The sequence below is a fragment of the Drosophila miranda genome, chromosome 2 (assembly GCF_003369915.1).
Source record: "Drosophila miranda strain MSH22 chromosome 2, D.miranda_PacBio2.1, whole genome shotgun sequence".
Lineage (NCBI taxonomy): Eukaryota > Metazoa > Arthropoda > Insecta > Diptera > Drosophilidae > Drosophila > Drosophila miranda.
Genome location: NC_046675.1, coordinates 19,770,653 through 19,794,143, shown reverse-complemented (window position 1 = coordinate 19,794,143; position 23,491 = coordinate 19,770,653). Strand labels below are relative to the sequence as shown.

General features: G+C 38.0%; 3 protein-coding genes across 3 annotated transcripts; all 3 read right to left on the bottom strand.

Moving 5' to 3' along the window:
* Window positions 1-5,539: 5,539 nt before the first annotated feature.
* Window positions 5,540-7,256, bottom strand: LOC108154161 (60S ribosomal protein L10). The gene is made up of 5 exons (XM_017284321.2): window positions 7,182-7,256; window positions 7,015-7,044; window positions 6,640-6,945; window positions 6,355-6,517; window positions 5,540-5,763 (listed from the first exon to the last, which is right to left on the bottom strand). Exons 2-5 carry the CDS (start codon window positions 7,035-7,037, stop codon window positions 5,599-5,601), a joined length of 657 nt encoding a protein of 218 aa, XP_017139810.1. The 5' UTR covers window positions 7,038-7,044; window positions 7,182-7,256; the 3' UTR covers window positions 5,540-5,598.
* Window positions 7,257-11,527: 4,271 nt separating this feature from the next.
* LOC108154165 (cytochrome c oxidase subunit NDUFA4) lies at window positions 11,528-12,235 on the bottom strand. Its single transcript, XM_017284327.1, has 4 exons — window positions 12,170-12,235; window positions 12,065-12,118; window positions 11,858-12,004; window positions 11,528-11,616 (listed from the first exon to the last, which is right to left on the bottom strand). Exons 2-4 carry the CDS (start codon window positions 12,104-12,106, stop codon window positions 11,554-11,556), a joined length of 252 nt encoding a protein of 83 aa, XP_017139816.1. The 5' UTR covers window positions 12,107-12,118; window positions 12,170-12,235; the 3' UTR covers window positions 11,528-11,553.
* Window positions 12,236-16,539: 4,304 nt separating this feature from the next.
* LOC117185878 (proline-, glutamic acid- and leucine-rich protein 1) lies at window positions 16,540-23,050 on the bottom strand. Its single transcript, XM_033389224.1, has 8 exons — window positions 22,894-23,050; window positions 22,622-22,826; window positions 21,103-21,637; window positions 20,856-21,035; window positions 18,539-18,646; window positions 17,712-17,856; window positions 17,504-17,656; window positions 16,540-17,447 (listed from the first exon to the last, which is right to left on the bottom strand). The coding sequence occupies exons 1-8, from the start codon at window positions 22,996-22,998 to the stop codon at window positions 16,710-16,712; spliced, it is 2,169 nt and encodes a 722-aa protein (XP_033245115.1). The 5' UTR covers window positions 22,999-23,050; the 3' UTR covers window positions 16,540-16,709.
* Between the last annotated feature and the right edge of the window lie 441 nt (window positions 23,051-23,491).

Sequence of the window (23,491 nt, the reverse complement as noted above, 5' to 3'; positions counted from 1 at the left end):
AAAACCTGGTCAGAAAGACAGGTAAAGGTAGAAATAGTAGCCTGCATATTCATTCATAACCAACAACATAATTAAAGTAGCGCGAAATAGAAAATTATTCTAATATTGAATGTACCTGGTTTTTTAATTTAATTTTTAACTTTGACACTTTACAAAAATATATCCCTTAATTTTCCTGAGTATTGTTGCATATATGTTCTTTTAATAATTTATTACCTAAGTCTAAAAGCGGATTCTGTGCTACGGAGCCGTTCGACTTCTATACCGACTTAGCTGCCATAACCACGCACGAAAAACGTTACAAATATGATTATATATGTAATTTAAGACCTGTGTAGCTGTTTTTGACCGTTTTGAGTCCAAAATTTTAGATGTTTTGAAAAACAAGTTTTTCTATAGAACTGTCTATGCAACTGACAATATTTTTAAAAAGTTTTCCTAAGAATTAAAGCAACTAATAAAAGATCCCAAAAACAAATAATACGTTACATAGTTTACTTTTCTCCACCTGAAAGATGCTGTATTTGAATAAAAGTTGAATACTTTTGGCACACTTTTTAACCTTGATTCCACACATTTTTTTTTTAAATCATCGTAACTAAATTTTCTTTGACTGTTGTATAAGTTGCTGAAACAGTAACAGCAAACAACAAAATTGTATTTTTGTTGTTTTTCTATCTGTGTTTTGTTGTTTTTCTATCTGTGATAATATTTTATATTCAAATAATTAAAAACATTACATAATTACAAATTACACCTAAAAAAATGAAAATGCAAAAATTCATGAACTAGAAATTATGAATTGATCCCTCAATTGACGCACCAAATTCTCGGTATCTAGCCTAGAGTGACTATTTCTTGCTTTTAAACCAGAAGAACTGACTTAGCGGAAAGAGATTTCCAACGATGAATTATGATGAAATTTTTTCAAGTGTGTTTATATGTATGTTTTTTCTGTATAGGTACATTAATTATACATCGTTTAAGGTAACGTTTATCAGGTAAATCTTTATTTATACTTTTCTTGGACCACTCAGTATCAATTCAACTTTGATTTTCGCTTCGACCAATTTAACCGATTTTTTTATCATTGGAAAATTGTTGTTTCTTTTTGGCAGGTTTCGCTGCCATTAAAGCCACCGCCTTTGACCAACGTTGAAGAGTTCGGGCCGAAATATCATGTGCAAAACGTTTCTGCACCTTAAATGCAATTTCAACAAGGTTTTATAACTGTTTTTAACCCAATTGCCAAGATTGGTACCACATAACATTAATTAATTACTGCTCCAAAAATAAAAATAAAATTAACATCAATAATTTGTTGAAATTTTGAAAAAAATAAAATAAAAAAATTGTAAAAACAAAAGTTTTAATTAATTGGTACGGCCAGGCTGGGCCTAACCTGCAAAATTTTTCGGTCGTAAAAGTATCGCGTGCTTGAAACTAGCTATTAAGTTGCCGGTTGTCCCTCTATTGTCTCTCTGTGTAATGGATGAAGATATGGATGATGATGCCGACTCGGACATCAGTTCTTTGGACTCTCCTCCACGTATCCATGACCATCATTCTGTTAATGGTCTGATGCATACCCTAGTGCAAGGGTTTGGACCAGCAACCACTACCACTTCGACCGTCACGACAGCTATCACGTTAACCAAGCATCAAGGATAGCAATCGCACCTTCGTTGAAACCAATGCCTGAATCCAAGGCAACCGTTTTGCCACATTGAGTGAACAGGATCTCTCAACTGTTGCCCAGACTGCGGTGAGGGAGATGCTGAGGATTCAACATAACCCATCTGCTGATGTCCTGTCCATCGCAGCTGCGGCTCAAGACAATAACCATCCCTGGGGACATTACTGCCGTCGAGAATAGCTTGAGCCCCCCGATCCCAGAGGAGGACTACGAGTTCCGCACGGCAACCTCAGGGGACCTCCGTATTTACGCCAAGGATGCTGACACCCATAGAAAGATAATTAGAATCCTAAATTCACTGCGTGTACATTACACCCAATTCTGCCTTTTCGAGGACAGAAAGAAAGGCAAGAAATCTTGCAGCATCTACACCCAAGGATACCTTCAACCAGGCATTTGAGAAGTTGGGACGTCGAGTGGTCAACCTGTAAAACCCAAAGTCCAGGACGAGCCCTTCCATCAGCGCTGGTTTATTAACCTCGCCCAGGCCCCTAACAACAAGGACGCTCTCAAGATCGCTAGGGTAGGCAGACAACGGGTGTAAATGGCGCTGCCTCCGTTTGAGCTTCTGTTGCTTTGAATTCGACCACACGAAGAACTATTGTTTAAAGCGACCAGTCCGTTGCAGATGCGCTGATGACCACTGGACAGGTTGGCCATAATGTAACGCCATGACCGAGGACGACCTCACATGCTCAAACTGCAGCAGAAAGCATGCAGCATATGATAGATCCTGCAAGAACTACGTCATGATGCTTAAAAATCGTCAATCTGCCATGAACGTCTCTCATCAAAACCACCAACATGGTCCATCAACGCCCAAGGTTCTTATCCTGAACCACAGATGGATACGAAGTCCATAGTTTAGGTTCTTATGGAATTGCAGAGGTCAGCAGCGTGCCTCACAACGGCAGTAGCAGGTATCCTGCAATCCCTCGACCAACTGCGTAACGCAGGTACAGCCCTACCCTCGCAATCTATCAGAAAAGCCTAAAGCTGTTAGATCTAAGGATCGGATTTTGGAACGCCGGTAGCCTGCTCATGAGCTAGCTCTATTTTTAACATTTTCTACTATTGACATCATGTTAGTGGCTGAAACCTACTTATACCCAGGAAAAAACTACGCGCTCCACGAATACGAGTGTTACCCAACCAACAGGGTTAGAGGAGGAGCAACTGTACTCGTTCGGAAGGATATTTTCTACTACCACCATCACGCTGTGCAATTGATGCCGGATTCAACATTACGCGGAGAGATCATCATTGCTGTAGCCTATTTGACCCCATCGATTCCCTCGTCAAGCACTGATTTCGACAATCTTTTTGCCCAACTGGGTAACAAATTCAACATTGGAGCAGACTTTAATCCGAAGCACAGGCTTTGGGGCAAGGGAGACCGCAGAGGGTTCGCGCTGCATGACGCTCTAACCAATAGCTCAACACAAATTCTGGCGACAGGAAGCCCCACCTTCTATCCACCGTTTCCAAGATCAATGCCCTCCTGCCTAGACTTCTTCATATATCGATCTATCCCCAGCAATCAGCTTAGCATCCGTGGAGAGCATGACCTCAGCTGCGACCACCTGCCCTGGAAACCCCAGAGGCGGCACTTCGAGTGAGATCGAATGGCTTCTTCTGCTCAAAAAACGACTCAAGTACATACGCACCAATGACCCGCAGGTTGACAGAGTCTTCAGGAGAGTGGTTAACCGGGTAGGGAAGAAATTGGTGAAATAGAAGACCGAGGCCACGGATAGACTGCTATCGGAGGTAACATCAGATGTGCACTCAAACTACGCCCTTTGGAAGCTGACAGAACGCTACAAGCGGCAACCTACATCTCGCTTTCTGGTAAGGAAAGCTGACGGCTCATGGGCAAAAACAGCAATGGACAGAGTGGAGGCTTTTGCGACGAACCTGGAAGAAAGATTCACACCATTCACTGCCAAAACAAGCAGTACACTGTGGCTGCTTACCTGGATATTTCGCAGTTTTTCGACCGGGTGTGGCATGAGGGACTACTCGCCAAGATCAAAGGGATGCTCAGCCCTCAGCTGTATGAAGTCATCAAAAGCTTTCTAACGGAGAGGACCTTCCGTGTAGTCCAGGATGGTGCTGCTTCTTTGCCCAAGCCCATCAAGGCAGGAGTCCCGCAATGCAGCGTGCCTGGGCAGACACTGTACTGTCTATTCACCCAATCCTCCTACGGTCCGAAGGCAACCAGGGCAGACACTCAAGGTGTCAACATTTGCTGACGACACGGCAGTACTCTTAAGGGCTGGCTGTGTCTATGATGCCACAGAAAATCTACAGCAATACCTCAAGCTGTTTGAACACTGTGCCGGCCGATGGAACATCTCCATAAACCCTGATAAGTGTGCAGTAGTGACGCATACTTTAAGAATGGCCTGGTGTCTTCCCACTTGAAAACTCGTTGAGCACCGTATACACCGAATCACACATACCTCGGAGTTACACTGGATGCACGTTTAACTTTCGACAGACACATCCGCAGCGTGAGGAGCAAGTTGATGAATAAGGACCAGAAAATGTTCTGACTACTTAAACAAAGCAACATGCTCAGTTTAAACGAGGGGGAACGTTGTGAGTTGCTGCGGACACCGCAACTCTACAGTTATACCCGATATTAAGTCAGTATGGCTCTCCTCCGGAAGACGCCGCTAATATTAAACGTCACGACAAAGAGTGCGTGCGAGAGAGACAGAAAATCAGTCTGAGCGTGACGTCGGGCGCTGCGTAGCCAGTGCAAATTGATTTGTTCCTTTTGGCTATAAAAATTATCCGATCTGATCCAGATTCAGCAATCTGATAGATATGATCATTATCTCTGATTCTGCGTTTTTAGTTTTCTCGAATCTGCAATATTGTGGATGCAACAGATTTTCGTCCTTTGTGGGGGCGGAAGGGGGTGGGGCGAAATTTCGAGATATAAGTTTTATAGTGAAATCTAACAGGAGTGCGGATACCAAATTTGGTTACTCTAGCGTTAATAGTCTCTGAGATTTGTGAATATCCCCAGATTTTCGTCCTTTGCGGGGGCGGAAGGGGGTGTGGCGCAATTTTGAAACAATCTCGTCTCGGTCCGATATATTAGGAGTGTGGATACCAAATTTGGTTGCTCTAGCTCTTATGGGTTCTGAGATCCTTGAACTCATATTTTGCAATTGGCAAAAAAGACCACGAAACCTGAGTGTTAGAGAGAGACAGAGCGAGAAAGAATGAAATTGTTTTCTTGATTCTGGCTATAATAATTATACGATCTGGTTCAGATTTTGCACTCTAGAAGATATAGTCATCTTCTACGATTCTGCGTTTTCAGTTTTCTCGTATCTTTGAATTTGGGGATGCCACAGATTTTTGCCTTTTGTGGGGGCGGAAGTGGGCGGGGCAAAGCTTTGAAATGTTCTTGTAGCAGTGACATATCACAGAAGTCTGGATCCAAAACATCGTTGCTCTAGCTCTTATAGTGTTTGAGCACTAGGCGCTGAAGGGGACGGACAGACGGACAGACAGACATGGCTTAATCGACTCGGCTATTGATGCTGATCAAGAATATATATACTAATGGAGTCGGAAACGATTCCTTCTGGACGTTACACACATCCACTTTTACCACAAATCTAATATACCCCAATACTCATTTTGAGTATCGGGTATAAAAATCACTACATATTTAAAGCTCCAAATCTAGTGAAAGTCGGATTGGTTCAACGTTATCTTTGGTAATTACAATAGAGAACATTCATCTGATTTCCAACAAACTCTTGGTATACGACTGATCGTTTCCTTGGTTAATGGTAAATATTCATAAAACAAAATCAATAATCTTGACAGATAGAATGTCTGTTCTTCGTTTATTGTTTCAAAATACGTTTTAACGTTTAACCATAAACTTCACGCTGAGCTTTTTCCCAAGCAGCCATTGGACCGTGCTCGGGTCGGTATTTGACATTGCAACCATCGGGAGCGAGACGATTATCATCGCGGAGCTCTTCATAGCGCTCTCGGTCGTACTTGGTAAATCCCCACTTCTTTGAAACATATATCTAAAAATAAACAAATGAAAAGCATAAGAATATTATGATAATAGGAAGTTATTGCTTTAAGAAAATTCAGAAACTCAAATATATATTTTAATTCAATAAAAGCTTAAAACTCCAAGCTAGTGTCAGAACGTATTGATTTTGTTGTCTGTGGCTGAAGAGTGCCGAAATACAACTCACCATGCGATGGCTAAAGTTGATTATTATGAAACGACAAAAAAGCCTTACATTTGGCACCCTAAAAACTATTTACCTCTTTATATCCTTCGAAATATCGAGTTTAATAACTTTGAAATCATATTTCACCGCTCAGATTACGTTGAGAAAAAGTTTTTCTTAAACTTTCTATTAATGAGATCAGGATAGTTTAGATATAAATAATGCATTATCACTTCTTAAAAACTGAGGGATTGTTTGCATATAAACAGACACATGCATGGACGGACATAGCTTTCTTGTCTTGAAGCGAACAAACCAGTATTCCATACCTGTACTTTAATATAATGTAAATTTTAGTATACTATAATTAGCTTTTTCAGTAGTTTGGAAAATTTGAACACTATTACCAAATATTATTGATATCACATAAAATACCTTCTGACGACCTGGGAACTTAAACTTGGCACGTCGCAATGCTTCAATAACTTGGGCCTTGTATCGATCACTTGAACGAACAGACATAATCGGTTGCCCAATACGCACACGAGCAACGGTACCCTGCGGTTTACCAAAAGCGCCTCTCATTCCGGTTTGGAGCCTGCAGAAAAAAATTAATAACAAATTTAACTTACAATTTAAAGATTTAAGTATAGGAATCAAATTTCATAGCCCAGTGCTACTCTATTGTATAAATGTAAGTCGAAAAAGACTATTACTTACCTATCGGCTCCAGCACACGACAACATTTTGTTAATACGAATAACGTGGAATGGGTGCAGACGCATTCGAATATGAAATTGATCCTTTCCACAGAACTTAACCAAGTATTTGTTGCAGCAAATACGTCCGGCTTCCAAGGCTTCGCTACTTAGTTGTTCATATTCATCAGATACCAAATGAACACAAAGAGGAAAGTCTTCAACAGTAGCTTTTTTCCTTCCCAAATCAAATATACGAATTTTCGGGTCTGGAACACCACGGCAAAACCGGGATTTGGGATACGGCTTGTTTTTACAATAGCGGTAGCTTGAAAGTATAATTAAAAATATTTATCCATATATACTTATGTACGAAGACTTCAATATTAGTACATACCATCTTGCTGGTCGACGACCCATGTTTAACCTGAAAATATACAAAATTAACAATGTTACAACTAAGATATATTTACTAGTTATAATCAATCAACGTATAATTTTCGAAAAATCAAATGCAAATAATAAATAACATATCGATTGACAAAGATATTTCAAGATGCATACCTCTTTCACGACGTCTAAACAAAAAAGGAAGACACATTAGCCGCCGGAAATAGAGCAGGTAGATGTACCATTTAATAATTGTACTCTCAAGTATAGAACATTTCGATTTTGAAACGGTGGACTGGAACATTACAAAAATGTCTATCCAATACCCACTATGAACAAATACATATCCTAAGAAGATATTTTTAGCTTATTCCTCCATCCTTCTGCAGGAGGGAAAAATATGTTAAAATTTCTCATTCAGTCGACCATCAGGCTGAGTTTTTACTAAATCACACTTTTATATACAATGTATGTACGCTAAAACACCCAACTGAAATTTTTAAGGGCCTATAAGGAGTAACGTTGTAGATCTACATTTTAATGCAGAGGTTCAACATTGAAAGCTAGTAAATTACTTTTTTTTCTTACACATTGAGACAATAGACGGAACAGAATCGATCATCAGCTGTTCATCAGTGTTCATCAGCTGCTTTTTGACGGATGGTGAATCGTGAATCGGGGTTTCACATCAGTGAAAAAATCCCACCGTTCCCCCGGAAGGTGCTTAGTGCTATTCACACTAACAACCATCCATTCGGGGGATGGTCCGTTAGGTTTTGTCACCAAACATCTGGGATGTTCCTTGGCCGCACGTTTCTGTGCGATATTTAGCAGATGCTTTACATAAGCCGCCGTAAAAAAATCAATTGCAATAAAAAATCGAACGCAACTGGACATATTTTAGAACATACTTCGAATTTAGCCCTTTAACACGTAAGAGTGCCTCGAGACACTTATGTTATTATTCACATTAGCAAAAAAACTCAGAGCTTTTGCTCATTATAATATTTTTTGGCTGTTACTAGGTTAGGTTAGGTTGAGGCGGCTGCCGGGCTAGCTCAGAGCCCGTCACACTTAGGCCGGTTTCGGCCCGTTGTGATACCGCATTGGATCATTCCTTCCCGCGTTGTGAGACTTGCTGCACCTTTTCCTGCTTAGCTTGCAGAGCTCGGAGGTGCGCTTCTTGTCCATGGTCGGCCCTGTTCGCCGAGTAATGCGACATCGTGGCACTTTTTGCCACATATCGTTTCTTAGTCGCTTGTATTACTCTTTTGTAATAAGCTTACAGGTGGCCATTGCCATACAGATATCCTCCTTGTCTTGGAGAAGGGGGATTATAGTGCCAGATCTGGCCAGCTCGTCCGCTATACAGTTGCCCTCGATGTCCCGGTGGCCCGGGACCCAAGGTTAATAGAAAATTGCGGAGCCATCTCGTGGCCGAGTTCGAGGAAATCGCACTTAGCGATTTGATCGCAGCCTGGGTATCGCTATAAATGTTTAGCTTGGTAGCCGTAACGGCAGCCGCTTGTAGGCAGTCTAGAGCCTCCCTGATCGCTATGACTTCCGCTTGAAAGACGCTGCAGTGATCTGGGAGCCTGAAGGAATGCCTTATGTTTAGCTGTTCAAAGTAGTATCCCCCTCCGACTCTGTCGTCCAGCTTTGATTCATCTGTGAAGATGTTTATGGCCCCATCTGGGCCTGGGAGTCCTTCGAGCCATTCGTCTATGTGAGGGATGATTGTGTTAAAGGGAGTAACTGTGTACTCTCTTGGAACTTGGTGGTCTGTTTTTGAGGGGACGGTAATGCTTTTATTTAATATGGTTGAGTGACCTATGCACTGAGTAACCCATTGAAATGAGTCTCTTGGACATATTGCTGCTGCTTCTGCCCGTTCCTTTCCTGCGAAGTCAAGGCTCGGTGCGAAGAGCTCCGCTGATGCATAGAGCGGCAGTTCGCTGGACTGTGCTTGGTGATCGCCCTTTCTGATAGGGCCCGCCACCACACAGTAACTCCGTAGAGTAGTAATGGTCTAACTATAGCTTGGTATATCCATTGGACTATGCTTGGGATCATACCCCATCTTAGCCCAATAGCTTTTTTGCATGTGTAGAGTGCAGTCGTTGCCCTCTCCACTCTGTCTTTGACATTCAGGTTCCAGTTAAGCTTCTTGTCAATTACCAACCCTAAGTAACTGGCACTGTCGCTAAAGGAGAGCCTGCATCCATGTAGTATTAGTGGGTTGAGGGGCGGTACCTTGTATTTATTTGTGAATAATACGTGTTTCGTTTCTGAGGGACTTACTCCCAGGCCGCGCGATTCTGTCCATTCCGACAGTTGCGCTAGCTTTGCGGACATTAAGTCGCACAGTGTTTGGGGGTATTTCCCTGAGAAGATAATCGCAACGTCGTCCGCATAGGCCTTCCAGGTCACATAGAATCTTGTTGACTGCTATATTCCACAGAAGAGGAGACAGGGCATACCTTGACTGGGCGGACGATCCCATCGATGATGTCACCGTCCTGCATGTGAGCAATTGATCAATGAGCATCATTAAGTGACGGTTACTAACAAATACACCAATTACGAGAAGAAGCTTTGAAAGCTCTCAGAAGATTTTAACGGTACAGAACATGTCTTTTTTCCCGCGACAAATTTGACCTGCGGCATTTTTTGTTTTGTTCTACTTATAAAAGTAAATATATAAAATCAATCCAGTCCATTATTTTTTTCGTGAAAGGTTAGTTTATTTACTATCAAAATCAAGTTGTAGATGTGCAAGTTGTAGCACAAAAATAGTGATAAGTGTCTTGAGACACTTTTGGGGTTCCACGCTATATTTTGTTGCCAGTAGCTTTTTCTCAACTACTACCTGCAGTTGTTGTGTTTTTTTGTGTTTATTGTGTGATTTTTCTTAATAGAAATTGAAATATTAGAATAAATGACAAAGCGGGTTCGTTACAAGTTGTCCGACTTGACTGATGAACAGTTGTTGTATTTGCTTGAGTCAGTACCGTCGGATGAGGAAGTGTCAAATGTATCAAGTGACGACGAGGACGACGACCTTAATGTGGCAGAAGCTCTGACCACTGACCATTATGACACTGGGCGTTACGGCATGTACTCTTGAATGCTACTTGGGTGAGTGAGCTCTCGCTGTGTGGTTACTATATACTAGTTGTAAGGTTAGAGCAGATAAGAAGATGCAGGGCAAATTGAAAACTCTGCCAGCTCCAGGAGTTGGACCAAGACAAGACTCACAGTAGATCATTGGAAAACTTCGATCATCATTTTATGTCGCTGGACGCATCGATTTTGCGTGAAATCGCCAGTCGTTCCCTCTCCTGCCTACTTATTTTACGGTTACTGCGAGTATTATTTTTCCACCTCACCATGCCAGCTCCGTGTCCACGCTATATGGAAAAATAATGACTTTTGTGAAAACCCGAGCACCAATTTTTGCGTTTTCAAAAGTAAATCGGAAAATTTGTATGAAGCCGGAGCCTGCCTGATAATAAAGAAACATGCCAGTTTCCAGAAAATTGCTAAGGAACATGAAGTGTGAAGAAAAACACTGGGTAATTTGTAAAAGTAAGCTTACAGCTTTCGCTAATTTGAATTTGATCAAGAAATTCAGCCCAATTGATATATTTCCACCATTCTGAATTTAGCAAAATGACGTAGAGCGCTTTTTGGACGTTTCACTTAAACTGACTATATAAACTAAAACCATTAAAACTGGCACAAAAAAAAACAAATAAACGAATAATCAGGCAGGCTCCGGTTTTCACTTACTTTTGCGGACTACGTTTTCAGCCAAAACGCATCGTTTTCGTTTTAGGTGCTCTCATTTCCACAAATTTTTGGAGTCGATATGTTTCATTTTCTCAGCGATTCGGTCAAACAAAAACAGCTGAACTGGTTGCTTCGAAAATATTTTTGAAGCAAAACGGAGGCAAAAAGTTCGCGTGTTAAGAAGATCTTAGATACAATACCTGTATATTTTACATGTCTGCCGAAGTGCGAATAACCGCAAATATATTTTAAATTAAATTGCTAATGGTCAACAAAACATTTGGTTTCCCCAACATTTAGAATTAAATGTGGCGGGAAACAGCTTTCCTTATACAGATGTTTTCTTACGCGCATGCTACGAGAACATTCGTGCAGTTATGCGCAAAAATTATTTCCAATTATTTCCGAGCCAAATTTGAGGTTGGGCTAAGAGAAAATTATTTGTAATGAAAGGCACAAGCTCAATTTTCCCGGTAATATTGTTAAAATAATGTTAATTCGTAAAAAAATCATCTACTTTTTTCATTTTGCAATTAAGATTTGTTTTGTTATACAAAAAGCTGTTTTTTTTCATTTCCTCAAGGAAAATGTTTTCGTTTTGAAAACGGGTGCATCAACTTATATTTCTGTTTCTATAGAAACTAAGTAAACATGCATGACTAGTTTTTAAAAATTAATAAAAACATCGAAATTTTTAATTCACTGAATGCATTTATTTAATTTTCATATTGAATTTAATAACATGTTAAAGATATTATTCCTCATAGTTTGGAGCAGCACTCTTTGTTTTTGAGTAGTCCCTCACAGGAGAATAAAACTGAAAAGAGATGATATGTTGTTTGCATCCATAATTATATATATTATATTATGATTTCATGCATGTATGTATGCATATATGGATTTATGTTTTTTGTCCATATGTTTATGTACATTTACACATACATACGAAATGATCAGAATATAATGAAGTAACTGGTCGATCCGCTAACTGCATATTTGGGGTATATGTATGTACATATGTATACATATGTAAGTATATTATGTAGTTGAGAAGGTACCTTATATTGTTTGTCTTTGTACTCTTGCCATGGTTCTGGGTTTGTTGAGCGATTCCATGTCACGTCTGGATTTCTGGTAGCTAAACGACCCATATAATAGACGGCACCAATGGCTCCTGCCGCAACACAGACATAAAGTGGGATCAGCTACAAAATGATTGATTATATAACTAGAGCAAAAAATCAATTTTAAAATGTTAATCTTACTGCAGGATTTTTCTTAAGACTTTGTAACCCAAGCCCTTGCATGTTGATACGATTCTAATGAAAAATTGATTAGTTGATTTACACAGTTAAATAAAAACCAATTACCTAATTCTTCTTTTCTATGGATAAAATATGTGTGACCAGAGTTATATGTAAATTAAATCTTTTCAGTATTTTCGTAGAACGGCGTCTTCCACGCCATGGAAATTTTTGCTGACAGGCAAATAAACAATACAAATTAAATTTTAAAACTTCTTCTTGTTTTCGATAAAATAATAGTTACCGAGAATGTCATTGTAACTTTCAAAAATTATCATGTAAATATTAAATACAAATATTATACCACTAACCATACAGTATATAGATGCGCAAGTTCAAACTACGAAACGTCACACGCTGGGTTACCAGTCTGAGAACCCCAGAGACTTCACCTCTGGCGTCATCACTTCGCTCGCCCGCCCTACCTGTGACCAAACACAACTTTCATTTTGGCCACCCTCGGCTGCTAATCCATGGCTTACGCCACGCGTCCTCCCTCTATTTTAATTTACTCCATCATGTTTCAATATATATCCAAACTTTAATAATTATAAGTTGACAATTTCACCTTTCTCATAAATAAATAGATATACGCAATATTATCACTAACCAAAAAGAAACACCAAAACGTTCGACACAAAGGCAAACAAGGAAATAACTGCTGAAATTTTCGTTCAACCAACAGGGACACCCTCACCCATACGTAATGGAACATGTGTGGATGAGTGGATCCAGTTTTACGGGAGTTAATTTAACTAGGGCCCCTACGGAGACTAACCTACCAAGAGCTCTTGTTAAGGGTCCCCGGGACATAAACAATGAGGAGATTTCCAGAAATCGCTCGACCAAAGACGGTGGACTGACGGGACCCCTGCGTCCCCCACTAAGGGTTAATCTTCTGGAACTGAACAGCTGATTGCAGATTTCGGTTCGTGAAAGGTGTTGGTGTTTTTACATATTAAGTTCAATGACCAAGACGTTAATCTGTTTAAGCTAATAATAAATACTAAATACTAAATAAAGGACAACACAAGGAACAAAATAACATTTTATGTGGAAGGTGTTTGGCGTGTAGACTATGTTTTTTTGTAAGTTAAAACGACGTGGGCGATCGCTGGCCGTGGCCGATCAGCCCTAAATTTATATAGGTCCGTGTATACTAGTGTTGTGTTGCTCATGAGTGAGTGAACAAAAAAGAGTTGTTCACTTAAGTGAGCAACTAAACATGTTCCTTCCTAGCTGTTCTTTTTTGTTCAATTGTTCTTTGTTGTTCATTTGTTCTTTGTTGTTCACTTGTTCTTTTTTGCTCACTTGTTCTTTGTTGTTCACTTGTTCATTTTTGTTCACTTGTTCTCTACTCACTTTTTGCGCAATTTTGCACCTCAAAGGGCATTTTGCGATCTGGCAGCTGTTGCTCATATTTACGTTTACTTCACACTTTTTGTATTACCGGCAAAGCTGTTTACTCTTTCAAAAATTCAGTATGTCGCTAATTCGAAAGTATAGTGAAATTTGGAACCATCTGTGCATGAATAGTGAACAACTGAGAGAGCAAGTCAGCAACTGAGCAAGTGAGCAACAGAGCAAGTGAGCAAGTGAGTAACTGAGCAATCTAAGAGAGCAAGTGAGAAATATGAGTAAGTTGACTCACTTACTAAAAAAGAACAAGTGAACATGTTCACCAAAATGAGCAATGTTTACCCAACACTAATGTGTGCCGAGGTTAAGACAGAGCATAAGAGCTGTTTCGCATTTGTGGCTGAAGAGGGTCCGCAGGCTGAAGCGGACCTTCAATCCAAATTCGATGACTGCTTTACGGTGTACGAACAGTGCGTTGTTGATCTCACTGATCAGCTCCAACAACCAGCAGTCCGTCCTTCCACACAGCCAGAGTTCCACGGCGGCTGCAGACTCCCCATGCGACATAGAAGTTTTCGCTGGGGACAATGTCCGCTACGTTCCGAGACCTTTTTACTGCGATCTATGTACCAAATCCCAGGCTGTCTACCGTGTAGAAGTTGTCCCATCCCACCACTAAGACTAGTGGTGATCCGAAAGCCATAGTGGAAAACGTCATCAACATCTATAAAGAAAGTGTCTTTCATAGTAAGGACATCTGGCAAAAAACCACTTCTGCATAGTCAAATAAAAAAAACCCGCTTAAATTGGTCCAAAGAAAAATCAAATTGGCGTATGAATCCAAATTTAATTTTATTGGACCCGATGGTTCGCGCACAGTTCGCCGCAGAAGAGGTAAATTCTTTTCCGAAAATTGCTGTATTGCCATTGTAAAGCACGGCCTACTTCTGCCGGAACTGTTGGGTAACCTGCCATCCTGTGCGATCCCGCAAAATTCGTTGCGAGACCTGCCGAACCTTGCATGGGTGGATCCGACATTCTATGAGAATTCACAAATAGATGATTGGAGCGGATATCCTTCTGTCCATTCTGTTAAGCGGCTCACAGACCAACATCTGTACCACTCTCCTCGGGCAGGAAACCATTTTCGGCTGGGTACTCACAGGCAAAGTGCATAAAGGAACGAATCAAATGTAATCGTTTTCTAGTCAAATTTCCAAGGAACCTATCAAACTGGTAGAAACCTCGGGGTTCTTATACGAAATCAATTTCCTTCCAACTCCCTCCCCAGAATTTCTGGAACGGTCTCCTACGCTTGACCGAAGGGAATATTTCCAAAATATTCACTTTATGCAAGCTCAACACTCCGTTCCGAGTTCAAGCCTACACTGGAATGTGAATCCGTCCTTAGACCAAAATAGCCTCATCAGACCATGTAATCGAGTAGCTGTAGCATCATCATTTAAAATTTCAATGGCTTTTATCATATTTCTCCCATTAACCGATGTAATGCTGTACGTGAAATTTTTGTTCTTTGAAGTTGAAGATAATTAAAATTTAATGTCTGTAATTTAATTCTTACCTGAAGCTCTTTACCGTAATCTTAGAGCATCTACATAATTTTTTCATTGATGTACAGCCCGGTACTTTTACACAGCTTTGAGTTTATTATTTGAAAATTTATGCCAAAAATAGCTTTACTGTTCTAGTGGCAACACCTATTTTGTACGACTTTTTATGTTTTCTTTAATAGGCTGCTCTCCAATTTTCACGAAATTCATTACATAACGTGACGTTATAGTACTCAGAGCGCATCATAAATTGGGTTTACAATTTCGCGGAATCCTTCGCTATCCAATAGCAAAAATGGCCTTCCGTCTGTGGTTACAATATTTATAACTAAAGAAACTATTGCCTCTTCACTAGTTTCGTATGTTATCTTTCGATATTGAAGATTCGAGAAAACTAAAAACGCACAATCACAGAGAATGACCATATCTATCAGATTGCCAAATCTGGATCGATTCATTATTAAAACCAAAAGGAACAAATCAATTTGCAGTGACAACGCAGCGCCAGAGGCGCTCTCGCACGCACTCTTGGTCGTGTCGTTTAATATTAGCGCCGTATGCTGGAGGAGAGCCAAACTGACACAGTTATCAGGTATAAATTTAGAGTTGCGGTCGCGGTAGCAACTCACAACGTTTCCCTTCGTTAGATTTTGGATCCTCTTAATTTTTCATAAACCTCCTAAAATTACATTTTACCGTTTTGTATCCGATCTGATTCAGATCTGCAGTCTGGATGATATGGTAATTTTCTTTGATTCTGCGGTTTTGGTTTCCTTGTATCTTCAAAATTGTGGATGCCACAGTGTGATATAACAGAAGTCTGGATACAAAATTTCGTTGATCTAGCTCTTATAGTCTCTGAGAACAAGGCGTCAAATAACACGGATGGACACAGATGGACAGACAGATATGGCTCAATCGACTCGGCTTTGATGCTGATCAAGAACATATACATATACTTTATATTACACATCTATACACTTATATGTTATATGTATAGTTACACACATTCACTTTCACCACAAATCTAATATATCACGCTTCATTGGCATCACATCCCGATGCCAATGCCAATATCTTCGACAATGCATCCCGGGTGGCCGGACCAGTTCGCCACTCTGTAGATCGCGGCCAATTCACGCACATCGTTGGCATCATTCCACGATGCCAAAGCCAACACCAACTACAATGCATCCTGGGTGGCCGGACCAGCAGCCACTCGGATGCAGCCAATTCGCTTTCACCATGGGCATCACACCTTGATGCCAACGCCAAATCCAGCCGACAATGCATCCTGGGTGGCCGGACCAACAGCCACTCGGGGGGTCGGAAACTTTCACCACAAATCTAATATATCACTATGCTGTTTGAGTATTTGGTTTAAAAACTCAATTTTATAACATTAAATCCTTCAGAAAGCAGCATAGATGTGAAACAAAAAAAAATTTTTGTTTTTAAATTGAGGTTTTTTTGGCACAAGATTTTAATATAGCCTCTTCAAATGTATACATGTCGGCAAAAATTTTAAGTTTATTGTTGAAACATTCTATAGATGTGTACAAATTTTTTTATTTGCTAAAAGATGACGATATTTTACAACTAAATTTTACGGCACTTGCAGTAACAAAAATGAAAAATCAAAATAACCATTTTTATTAAAAAAATTTAATAACACTTCAGTTAAGCTCATTTACAAATGCGGATTCTAATTCGGCAATCAATTTATCGTCATCCAGATTTTCACATTTTAAAGGTAAATTTACTATCGATTTTGCACCCCCGTAATGAGATGAGCCAACCTCATCTTGATTATGTATTGGCATTTCACCAGACAAAGGTAATAACATTATTTTCTGTTCTTTTAATGTTATTGGGTTACTAAAATTTTTTCCCTCGTGGCTTTCAGAATTATTTACTTTGATACCTAACTGTTGATTTGAGCTGGTCTGCTGCGTGCTGTCTTGCTCATTAACTATTTGGTGGGTGGAAGAATGTGAATTCGATTTTTCATTTCGGTCACTAACATAGTTCAAGGGGAATTTAAAATCTATCGCTGATATAAAATTAGTACTTTTATTTATAGTTAAGTCTGTTTGCTCTAGACATCCTTGTTTAAAACATTCTTGTTTAAAACATAAATCTTCCTTTTGGGGGTGGAGCGATGATTCCAGGGCTTCGAATAATGCTTGAGAATTTAAGCGTACTTCAAGGCTATTTTCAAATAAACGAGATTCATCTAAAAAGCACATTAAAATTTCAGATGGTGCAGGACAGCTGTAATTTCTCGACTTCAATAGTAAAATTAATATTTTATATATATCCAAGCGGCAATTCCACAGTCTAGACGAATATTCCGATTTCATATGCTCTGCATGCATTTTAATACAAATTTCCAATAGAGCGTTGTGTACCTTCTGTTAAAAAAATTTATAAATTAAAAATAAAAAAATAAAAAATATACCGTACTTTCCTTTGTAACAGAGTTCCGTAATAAATGACCAGACGATGTTAAAATTATGTGAAGGCAAGAAAAGGCCTTTTTACGAAGCAATTTCTCATTTTCATTAAAAGAAAGGCAATTAAACCTGGAAAATGGAGTCTCCAGTGTTTTTCTCTCTATTGACTAAGATAAAAAAATACGATCGTTAAAGATTTACGTTTAATTATTAAATTCTGACCTCTTTCGATAAAAGTGACTGTCGCTGTGTTACATCATCTAATATTTCGCTTATAAGGGTCTCCGAGATTATTTCGCAGTGACTTCCTTCTTTTAAGTTAGAGCACCATAGTGATATTGCTTTGTAAACCATTAATCGAAATTTTCTAAAAATACAAACATTTTTAACGAATAAAGATATTTTCATAAAATAAACTCTGTTTGAAAGACATATCTTCAAAGTTTGTACAAATAAACTATAATAAGATTTGATCACTTATTGTTTGTCCCTTACTTAAAAGATTAGATGCAATTTCTACTTCTGAAGACTCTAACCTGATGTTCCCATTCATGCAGTACAATTTCGTTGACATATGCAATAGCATGGGTAGGATTTTAGAACTTGTCTTTAATACCGATCACCGAATACTCTAGTCAATCGGATAACTTTTGGGGAAACCTCATGCTGGAGAAGTCAAAAATGCATCAAATTTCAGAAAGCGGCTTTTCGCCGACATCTCTCTTCATAAAAAAATCCACTTCTGTGCGTACGCCGACGACTTTCACCTACTTATAAATTGCTACCTAAAAATTGCACCTACTGTCAATTGCTTGTTTTGAAGCAACACGACAGTGCGCCATTTAAGATCAATGATCAATGAATATATTAATCATGGAACATTAAAATAGATGTAGATTTGATGTGCACGTAAAAAGTATACGATTCTTAACAAACAAAAATTCAAAGATAAGAAATATCAGCATAAGATTGTTTTCTAATTAAATGTCTTTGCAACGCAAGAAAAGCTGACGTTACTTGCTAGTTATACAACAAAAATTATTACTTACACAAATTGGAGTTGGTTTCCTTCCTTTAAAAGCAATTTGGTCCTTTCAAGTGACTCCAGTAAAATGCTCAATATAATGCGAAAATACATCCTGAGATGAGTGTGACATCTTGAATTGTATAAGATTAAAAGAATGATTATATGATATGCGGAATGTTAATTTTAGCGCTCCGCATTTTTTATTTGCGTATAACCTTTTTGCTAGACCCATATTCTACATGGGCATTTGCACTGAAAGGTCCAGCGAGACTAACAAACTAAAAATTTTAGTTTTGCGAAACTTCTAGTAGTGTAAGTTGGGATACGGCAAAGCGGGAACGCAATAAAAGATCGCTCTCTAGCTCGTAGCGAACTCGCCCCGCTGTGCCACCGGGGGTTAGCTGGCTAAGAGGAAATTTTGGGAAATAAATTAGTTCGCTGAGAGTATTCAAATCTAACGCACGCCTATTATCTCCCATTTTTTTCGATATAAAATGTATTTGATTTTGCCTGTAAATTTGTAATTACAGGCTACAAAAATGTGACAGTGACACAGAATAAAGTGCATAGCAATGGATATATACACCCAAAGACAAAAAAAAAAACAGCACTCTAATATTTTATGCATTTTTTACTTCTCCAGCGTGGGGTTTTCTTAAATGTTATACGATTCGTCTAATTTTCTATTTTCGTATCGATAAATCAATTCCTAACAATATTATATACTAAATTGATGTCAAATTCATAAAGTTAAAAAAATATATTTTTCCAAATAACACTTTTTTCAACGGTCATTTAGTAATTTGATCAAACAAAGGATAGAAATTCAGTAAAATTTTAAAAACGATTTCTTCAACAAAAACAAAATTTTTTCCAATGAGTTATTTTTCTATTAACTAAAAATAAACCATATTACTGAATAATTACTTTTTTCAAATTATGAATTAGTTAATATTTTGTGGTACACCGCTTGTCTTTTATCTAACGCTATTGTATAAAACCATCAGATATTCATCTGTGATATCCTTAAACCAAACTTCTTCTATAAATTCCCCTAACTCAACCATAGTTTTTGGCTTCCGCTTTCTTCATTTTCATTTTAAATATAACAAAGCGTCAAATAATCACTTACAGAGCGCGATCGATGACAAGGTTCAGGATCGTCCTGAAAGATGGGATCTTCTCTCTCAGTAACTGATTACATACTGGACACAACTCCACAGCGAATAATTTCTTCATGCTTTTTTTGCATTCAGCATGCCCTTAATCATAATTAACCTTAAACATACCTTTAATTCAGTTTTATATTTAGATATGTATCCCCATATCATATTATAAGGCGAATGCTTTACGGTGGCAGTGCAGCAATTCTCGAAAAAGCGTTCTCCTCTTCTGCGGCGAACCATCGGGTACAATAAGATTAAATTTGGACTCATTCGAGAATATGATTCGTGACCACTCATAATCACTCCAATTTAAATTTTCTGTAGACCAATTTAAGCGAGCTTTCTTCATTCAACTACGCATAAGTGGCTTTTGGCCAGCTGTGCTTGATATTAAAGACACTTCCTTTGGCCGACGTTGAATAGTTCGAGCCGAAATATCATCTGCAATACTTTGCTACAGTTCTGATGCTATCTTAACATAATATTTAAGCCGATCCTGAAGCTCGTTTAATAATAACACGATCTTTCCTTAAGATTGGTACCAAAAAATATTAATTACTAATTTAAAAAAAAACGTTTGAATTATATTGAATTAGTTATTACTTTACAAAAAACAAATTAACTTATAGAAAAAAAGTTATTTTTGGTTGTAAAAAGTAGTTTTTCTATTTTAGTTTAATTTTTGCTTCCGTTTGGTAAAAATGTCCGAAAAACCGTTACAAACGTGTGTTTTAACAAATAATTTGTTTATAAGTATATGACTATGATGCAAAAACAAATTAGTATACACTTTTGTGTGAAACTGATGTCGCTTTGACAACAAAAAATAAAAATTAAAGAAATCGGATAACATTTGGGAAAACCTCATGCTGGAGAAATCAAACATTGATGAAATTTCAGAGTGCGGCTTTTTTTTGTCGCTGGGTGTACTTATTACAAACGGAAAGTAGCAAAATAGTTTTGTGTGTAACCTGGTAATAGCATATATTTGTTATATCGCTATTAAACAACAAACTTGTTTTTATATAATCTGCTACCATTGTCATTGCCTGAGATCTTATGTCACCTATTTTTCAGGTCAATCGAGTTTAATTAAATGAATAGTGCTACTTAATAAAAGTTAGCTTAGAAAAAAAAAACCCATTTTGATAAATTTGTCTGATTTTAACTTACATGTCAATCAATACTTCCAGAAGCTCCAACAACTTAATGTGCATTCGCGGTAACAATGCTTTAAAACAAACATAATCCATTTTTGGATTATTTTCATTATTTAATTTCACATGTAATCCACGTTGTATAAAACACAAAATTTGTTGCGTATAAATGATTTTTTTGTCATGGAACGGTTTGCTACAAAAGAAATGTTTTTATAAATATATAAGTTATAAATAAATTCTAAAATATCGGTTGTCCTCACCTCAAGGCAATCTTTAAAAAATCGATAAGATTGCAAAACCGCTGACAGACTTGTGCGGCTCGTTCTACTGGATCTTCTGTCAAATGCACTGTAAAATGCTCTAAGTGTTTTGCCACAATTGGACAAACAAATATTTCCTCAGATATTGGACATGTCTTGTTTATAATAAAATAAAGACTACCCAATAATGTCATTTGGTAATCTCGCCATTGACTTTCATCATTATCAGCTCCATTACTGAGAGAACCGCGTACTTTTTGTAATAAGAGCCAGCATTCACCGGTTTGAAAGACAATATCGGGATTAGTGCTGTCTAATAATTTTATCAAGAACTTCTCAATTGCAGATTTTCCAGATTTAAGACTCCTTGGATAATATTTCAAACATTGTTCGACAGTGTGAAGGGCAGAAAGGGTGCACAAATCGTCTGCAAGTACCTCATTTAGTGAAACCTTCTCGATCACTTTAAGGATATGTACGGAGCCAAATGCTTTTGACAAATTAAAATCGCGTTGGATATTTTCTATGAGTAGTGCTGTAAAATCAATATGAATGAATATCATTTAATTTTCTTTCTATTATTGAATATATAAAACTAAAAATAAAATGATGGTTGCGTTTATAAGGCACGTTTAATTAACGACCGGGAAAGTAGTGAACTTCTTTAAAAGAAGATACAAAATGACAATTTCTGCAGATCCAGTTTTGTTTGTTGTTATTCGTTTCAGAATCGGTAGTGGAGCGGAAATAGGAGGAACGTTGTGAGCCGCGCCAAAGGCCGCAGCTCTGCTTAACTCTGGCACTTAGCCAGCCGATGCGTAGCCACTGCAATTTCATTTGTTTCTTTTGGCTATAATTCTGGCCACATCGGAAGGGGCGCGGCGAAATTTTGCAATATTCTTGTGACAGTGTGATATCACAAAAAAAATTTGGTTGCTCTAGCTTTTGGTCTCTGAGGTCTAGGTGCTCATCGGGACGTACGGATAGGCATGGCTCAATCGACTCGGCTATTGATGTTGATCAAGAATATATATACTCTATGGGGTCGGAAACGCTTCCTTTTGGACGTTACACACATCCACATTCACCACAAATCTAATATACCCCTATAATCATTTTGAGTATCGCAAGGAAAAAGCCTGTTTCTGAGCGCTACCGAAAATTAAGGAAAATGTTTGCCCAGGAATATTCCAAAAAGGACCAAAGCTGGTGGGATTATGTAATATTCTTAGGCGAAAGCAAGTTTATCCTTTTTTCTGTGATGGCAAGTCTATGGTTTGGCGGAAACCAAATACTGAGCTCCAGAAACATCACTAAAGACCAACAGTAAAGCACAGCGGGGGTAGTGTCATGATTTGGGGCTGCATTTCCACAATGCAGTGGGAAATCTGGTTTTCATTGATGGCATAACCATAATTTTAATATCGTCAACTTGGCTCTTAATGGAGCAAAAATAAAATTTTATGCCGATTGTACGTTGAGATAAAACGCAATTAGACAAAATGATATCAAAACTTACCCAATGCTTCAAATATAATTTCCCCGTATAAACGGATTTCGAATTCGTTTAAAGATTTAAATATAATTGTCAACCACACATTTGCAGATTTTTCCGATACTTCTAGGGAGTATTGATTGAGGTAACAAATAAGAAGCCGGTATCCGAGGGCACGCGTTTTTCTTTTCATAACCAATTTAGTTATTTGTTGAGCCACAATAAGTTTCTAAGTCATAAGATGTATTGTTATTGAAATAGAGATCTGAAGATTCTTCGGTGAAACAGCAACATACCTTGCTCCAAATGATATCATTTTCGTCAAGCATGTTCAAGTAAATTCTTTGAGTTTTCAAATTTGTATTTGTAATACATTCCAACAGATTTTCAATTTCATTCATTTTCTCAAAACATGTGCCGATTGGTTGTGAAGTCGGTGTGACCGTAGACTTATCGATGAAATATACCATCTGACCTTCAGAAGTATGCTGAAATATACCTTCTCATTTTTAATTATACCAAGTTTCCTTTTTTGAGATTATTATTTACTTTCTTGCTTATGGCCTTATGACATGAAACTTTTCCAAGTGACTAAAGAGAGAAAAAGAGATATAAGCAGGGACCGTAACGATTATAATTTTTATAAAAAATATTAAGAACCAAGATTTATTTGTTGAATTTATTTTAAAAAAAATTGTTTATATATTAAAATTAATTTAAATGATAAAAAGAAAAAATAATTTTTATATATAAATTTTTATTAGAAAAATTGAAAATAAAAATTGAATTCAAATATCTTTTAAAACAAAGGAGCCAGATCAAATACAGTCCTATATATTTATATGACCTACGCATTAATACCTTTCATTTGATATCTAATATGTATGTACATAT